This window comes from Salmo salar, chromosome 14 (assembly GCF_965601325.2).
Source record: "Salmo salar chromosome 14, fSalSal1, whole genome shotgun sequence".
NCBI lineage: Eukaryota > Metazoa > Chordata > Actinopteri > Salmoniformes > Salmonidae > Salmo > Salmo salar.
In genome coordinates this window covers 88,552,591-88,559,641 of record NC_138304.1, presented here as the reverse complement: position 1 = coordinate 88,559,641, position 7,051 = coordinate 88,552,591, and the positions used below count along the sequence as shown (strand labels likewise).

Sequence of the window (7,051 nt, the reverse complement as noted above, 5' to 3'; positions counted from 1 at the left end):
CGCCAGCCCAGGACCTCCACATCTGATTTCTTCACTTGCGGGATCGTCTGAGTCCAGCCACCCTGACAGGTGATGAAACTGAGGAGTTTTTCTGTCTGTAATAAAGCCCTTTTTTGGAGGAAAACCTCATTCTGATTGTCTGGGCTTGGCTCCCAAGTGGGTGGGTATGGTAAAAGGCAGAGGTGGGATCAAGTCATTGTTTTACAAGTCACTAGTAAGTCTCAAGCCTTAGCACTCAAGTCCCAAGTGAAGACAGGCAAGTCTCAAGTTCTAAATAATGTGCTCTTCCCCAAATGTAATACCATTTCATATTTTTAACAAGAGTAATAGTTAGTATATTAAATTTACGCAAATCATGAATGCATTTAAAAATATATTTGTTTTCCAAATAAACTTAATATTTCCATGGAAATAAATGAAATGACCTGCTTGTCAATATGACAACAAAAACTAAATATTGTAGTGCTCTCTCCTCTCTCCAGATATACTCTAGACACCTAAAACAACCCTGCCATCAAGTTACAATCATTTATTAAAAGGTACATCAAAAAACTGCTACTGAACTTCAAGTAGGCCTACAATTTGAACACTGGCCTGAATATCTGTGGGGAAAAAATACAGTTCCAAAAGATGGGAGATAAAACCTGCACTGCACCCCCCCCCCCCCCCCCATATAGCGATCGACTATCGAGGATCGCTATGGGGCGCAATCGGGCGACGTAGGCTTGTACACAATCGCCCAACCTTACACACACACAACCTCTCTGTGTGTGGTTACTGTATGTCAATGGTTTTAGGAACAGCAGTTGTAGCTCAATCTTAGGTGCATCTTTCCAAGGGCTCCGTCTGAATTCACCTGCCGACGTTCCTCTGCACTGCCACACGCAACTTTTTCTCCGTTGGCACAGTTTCATTTGGCTGCTGTCAGATTCAAACTGTAATCCGTTAAATGAAGAGTTGATGCGCTGCACACTTTTCTTTTTAAATAGCATAATTTTTTATATTTGGGCTTGGGGAGGGTATCAAGTCAGTTCGAGTCAAAAGTCCAAGTTAAGTCACGAGTCATTGGTGTTAAGGTCGAAGTCGAGTTGCAAGTCTTATTTTTTTTTTTTTTTTTTTTTTTGTCAAGTCTAAAATCATCAATGTGACTCGAGTCCACACCTCTGGTAAAAGGTGCCAGGCGCACCGGTTTGAGTGTGTCAAACTGAGGCTAGTGAAATGCGTATATACACTGCTCAAAAAAATAAAGGGAACACTAAAATAACACATCCTAGATCTGAATGAAATAATCTTATTAAATACTTTTTTCTTTACATAGTTGAATGTGCTGACAACAAAATCACACAAATAATCAATGGAAATCCAATTTATCAACCCATGGAGGTCTGGATTAGGAGTCACACTCAAAATTAAAGTGGAAAACCACACTACAGGCTGATCCAACTTTGATGTAATGTCCTTAAAACAAGTCAAAATGAGGCTCAGTAGTGTGTGTGGCCTCCACGTGCCTGTATGACCTCCCTACAACGCCTGGGCATGCTCCTGATGAGGTGGCGGATGGTCTCCTGAGGGATCTCCTCCCAGACCTGGACTAAAGCATCCGCCAACTCCTGGACAGTCTGTGGTGCAACGTGGCGTTGGTGGATGGAGCGAGACATGATGTCCCAGATGTGCTCAATTGGATTCAGGTCTGGGGAACGGGCGGGCCAGTCCATAGCATCAATGCCTTCCTCTTGCAGGAACTGCTGACACACTCCAGCCACATGAAGTCTAGCATTGTCTTGCATTAGGAGGAACCCAGGGCCAACCGCACCAGCATATGGTCTCACAAGGGGTCTGAGGATCTCATCTCGGTACCTAATGGCAGTCAGGCTACCTCTGGCGAGCACATGGAGGGCTGTGCGGCCCCCCAAAGAAATGCCACGCCACACCATGACTGACCCACCGCCAAACCGGTCATGCTGGAGGATGTTGCCGGCAGCAGAACGTTCTCCACGGCGTCTCCAGACTCTGTCACGTCTGTCACATGTGCTCAGTGTGAACCTGCTTTCATCTGTGAAGAGCACAGGGCGCCAGTGGCGAATTTGCCAATCTTGGTGTTCTCTGGCAAATGCCAAACGTCCTGAACGGTGTTGGGCTGTAAGCACAACCCCCACCTGTGGACGTCGGGCCCTCATACCACCCTCATGGAGTCTGTTTCTGACCGTTTGAGCAGACACATGCACATTTGTGGCCTGCTGGAGGTCATTTTGCAGGGCTCTGGCAGTGCTCCTCCTTGCACAAAGGCGGAGGTAGCGGTCCTGCTGCTGGGTTGTTGCCCTCCTACGGCCTCCTCCACGTCTCCTGATGTACTGGCCTGTCTCCTGGTAGCGCCTCCATGCTCTGGACACTACGCTGACAGACACAGCAAACCTTCTTGCCACAGCTCGCATTGATGTGCCATCCTGGATGAGCTGCACTACCTGAGCCACTTGTGTGGGTTGTAGACTCCGTCTCATGCTACCACTAGAGTGAAAGCACCGCCAGCATTCAAAATTGACCAAAACATCAGCCATGAAGCATAGGCACTGAGAAGTGGTCCGTGGTCACCACCTGCAGAACCACTCCTTTATTGGGGGTGTCTTGCTAATTGCCTATAATTTCCACCTGTTGTCTATTCCATTTGCACAACAGCATGTGAAATGTATTGTCAATCAGTGTTGCTTCCTAAGTGGATAGTTTGATTTCACAGAAGTGTGATTGACTTGGAGTTACATTGTGTTGTTTAAGTGTTCCCTTTATTTTTTTGAGCAGTGTATATATTTTTGTTATATTATTATATCAAATGGAATAATGAGGATCAAAGATCATACCCCCAAGACATAGTAACCTCTCACCATATCTGTAATCATGGTAGCTTCCACATTAATGTAGATGTCTTTTATATACATCTACTATTCTTATTTACAATAAAAGTGACTACAAAATGACACTATGCATTATTTACCATTCATTTCTATTGGGCACATAATCAAACAAAACCAAATTGACTTCAAATGTATCCAACAAGTTTGTAGAGTCACAAGCTTGATTAACAATCTGCGGGACACTATTCAACAGCCAGTGAAATAGCAAGGTGGCAAATTCAAAACAACAGAAATCTCATAATTCAAATTTGTCAAACATACTATTATACCCCATTTTAAAGATACACTGCTCGTTAATCCAACCACATTGTCCAATTTCAAAAAGGCTTTACGGCGAAAGCATAGCATTAGATTATGTTAGGACAGCGCCTAGACAAGAAAAACCACACAGCCATTTTCCAAGCAAGGAGAGGCGTCACAAAAAACAGAAATACAGCTAAAATGAATCACTAACCTTTGATGATCTTCATCAGATGGCACTCATAGGACTTCATGTTACACAATACATGTGTGTTTTGCTCGATAAAGTTCATATTTATATCCAAAAACCCCATTTTACATTGGCGTGTAATGTTCAGAAATGTTTTGCCTCCCAATGTTTTGCCTCCTTTCGGTGAATGAGCACATCAATTTACAGAAATACTCATCATAAACATTGATAAAATATTCAACTGTTATTCAAAGAATTATATATACACTTCTCCTTAATGCAACCGCTGTGTCAGATTTCAAAAAAGCTTTACGGCGAAAGCAAACTTTGCAATCTGAGTACAGTGCTCAGATATCAAAACAAGCCATACAGATACCTGCCATTTTGGAGTCAACAGAAATGACAAAAATGACATAAATATTCACTTACCTTTGATCTTCATCGGAATGCACTCCCAGGAATCCCAGTTCCAGAATAAATGTTTGTTTTGGTCGATAAAGTTCATCTTTATGTCCAAATACCTCCATTTTGTTCGTGCGTTCAGTCGAGTAATCCAAATCCACTGTGCTCGCGCAGTGAGTTCATACGAACAGTCAAAAGTTATATTACAGTTTGTAGACACATGTCAAACGATGTATAGAATCAATCTTTAGGATGTTTTTATCATAAATCTTCCATAATATTCCAACCGGACAATTCCTTTGTCTTCAGAAATGAAAAGGAACACAGCTAACTCTCACGTGAGCGCACATGATTGAGCTCATGTCATTTTCTCAGTCATCTGATTCCAATGGCTCTTTTTCTCTCCCCATTCACAGTAGAAGCATGAAACAACGTTCTAAAGACTGTTGACATCTAGTGGAAGCCTTAGGAAGTGCAAAATGACCCCATTGACACTGTATACTGGATAGGGAATCACTTAAACTTCAAACCTCAGATTTCCACACTTCCTGGTTGGATTTTTTTCTCAGGTTTTTGCCTGCCATATGAGTTGTGTTATACTCACAGACATCATTCAAACAGTGTTTTTAGTTTTAGTTTTTTAGAAGTTTTCTATCCAAATCTACTAATAGTATGCATATCCTACCTTCTGGGCCTGAATAGCAGGCAGTTTACTACGGGCACGCTTTTCATCCGGACGTCAAAATACTGCCCCCTACCCCGATGAAGTTAAAGTCATTGCATGCTAAGAATATGGGACCAAATACTACACTTTTGACTACATTATTTATAAGAATCTTTAGGGGTGTCCATTTTTAATCCTACCTTTTTGAGGGGAAAAAGTCTAACCTTGTAAACCAAATCTTTCTCTGAGCAATTGTATTAGTATAAAATAATATAATTTCCTTTTTTTGTTGTGTACAATATAGCTCCATTTATTTTATACATTAATTATTGTTTGTCTTTTATCAAGGGTGTCAATCATTTCGGACCCCACTGTATGTACATAGAATGTCATAGTTTTACATACAGCCTACTGCGATCCGTGAGGTCTGGGCTACTTTGACATGGTATGGGAGTGATGATTGGAGCCGTGTTGTATACCGTACGTGTTTCAGAGAGAGCAGCTGTGGACGGCCTGTATAGACGTAGGGGAGCTGTGTGTGTGGCACCTCAGGGAGCCCACCAAGCCTTTCCAGAGGATCCAGCTGCCTGACTGTGCAGGTGTCACCTGCCTTATCAAGGTCAAAAACCAGGTGAGATTGTCTGTAGACTGCACTGTAGGAGGAAAAGGAGTGTGCTTCTACTCTACTGTAGTTTCTATAAGATGGCATTGCTTGGGTACTCCACTGGATTAGTTACATTACTTAGTTCTGTATTAAGGTATTATGTGAAAGTTTAACCTAGGTTTAAAGTATTAACAGGCCCAAATCACCATGGGTTCCCTTTCCCGCTCCTTTCCCGCTTTTTCATATATATCTTTTTTTAAATACTGACTAGATCTTTCATATCACAATGCACTCTGACATGTCAATTTTCAATTCAGCATGTCTTAAAACCAGAAATGAGATGTGTCCTTTATGGTGATGAAACCTAATCTGTTAACTGGTCCTGTCAGATCTGGGTTGGGGGCCGAGGGTGGAGTTCAGGGAAGTCCAGGGGGAAGATCTACGTAGTGGATGCCCAGCGACACACGGTGGAGAAGGAGCTGGTAGCTCACACAGACTGTGTCCAGGCACTGTGCTCCGCAGAGGACCGCTATGTGCTGAGTGGGGCAGCCCGTGAGGACGGGAAGATAGCCATCTGGAAAGTGGAGTAACTTCAGTGGAAATTCAATACTGCCCCCTGGTAGCTAGGGGTCAGAACAGGATCGTGTTCATTAGGCATCAAACGGTAGAAAACGGACTGAAACAGGAAGTTGTTCAATAAGAAACGCTCATTTTTGTTAACCATTGAAAATTGTTTTGCTAAGGTGTGCCCTAATAACCCAGGTGATTATGAACAGTTGGGAAATAAACTCTTGTCGTGATTTGTGACTGCCTATGGATGGATGACCAACCCAAAGTTCACCTGATTGCATAGGATTTATTTTTATTGCTGGAATAATCTTTCCAACCTATAGTTTTAAACATGTATCTTATTGTTTATGTTAAAGGGAAACTATTTAGGTATTTGTTTCATTAGTCCATTGTTGATATAATCCCAACATGTTTTGAATGTCAGAAATACATTTTAAGATATATAACTTAAAAAATACAGAAATACTGCTGGTGTGATGCATTTTTGGACTATATCAACAATAGACTAATGAAGCAAATACCAAAACACTGTTTTGGGTGTCATTTTCCTTTTAAGTATTATTTACATTGGAGGAACCATAGATTTTATATTGGGATGCTTCACAGGTTACTCACATCCAAATAAGTATTTCATATTTAATGTATGTGCTTTCTCTTCTAAATATTTTTTTGTATGTTTAATACACTCAACCCAAACTATGCATTTTAGTATTATTAAAATGTTAAGTAATGCAGACTTGTATTTGTCTCAGTCTTCATGTAACATGACACAAACTACTTCTAACATTTTAAATGAACAACTGAAATATTATCCATAAATATTAGTGTTTCTTGTATATTCTTTATAGTACAGTATATTGTTTTGTAATATGCCTTTTGCCACCAGGGGGCAGTACAGCATCCTCTATTACATTTTAATTCACATCCCAGAACTGTCTTCTGTAAACTGTTTCTGTAGGCTACATGTCATGAGATCGACATTGTAATGACTGAAACTGAATACTTTAATTTCTCTATATAGCGATTTGGTGGAACAAGCTTCCCCTTAACATCAGGACAGCTGAGTCCCTGCCCATCTTCTGAAAACGCCTGAAAACCTACAGTACCTTTTCAAAAAGTATTTTGATTCATCACACAGCACATCATCAATATTCAGCTATACTAACATTTATTTTTTTTTAATCTTGAGGATTATGACATTTTAACCCACTTGGCCCATATATAATCAGATGTAGTAATTTGGCTGCCTTCATGCAGTAGTCTTCATTCAGATTTGTATTAAATCCCGTTACGGTGGCTACAGGCAAGCCCGTATCTACATCATCTGAGAATCCTTTCATTAATCACACCAGCAGATGGCAAAATCATCAAAGTCATCATCCAAATGCCAGGGTATTCCAATTTTTATTCTCTAACTGTTGCCAGCTCTACGAATATAAATCCCTCTCCTCTCTGTGTTCATACAATGCAGCACA

The 7,051-nt window shown here is 41.0% G+C and overlaps 1 protein-coding gene across 1 annotated transcript; it reads left to right on the top strand.

The window, feature by feature from the left end:
• hnrpl (heterogeneous nuclear ribonucleoprotein L) lies at positions 1-6,309 on the top strand (the record flags this gene model as incomplete). Its single annotated transcript, NM_001141048.1, is given in 3 exon segments — positions 1-69; positions 4,896-5,033; positions 5,396-6,309. Coding segments are annotated over 2 exon segments (97 nt in total), but the record flags the coding sequence as incomplete, so codon positions are not given.
• Positions 6,310-7,051: the final 742 nt, after the last annotated feature.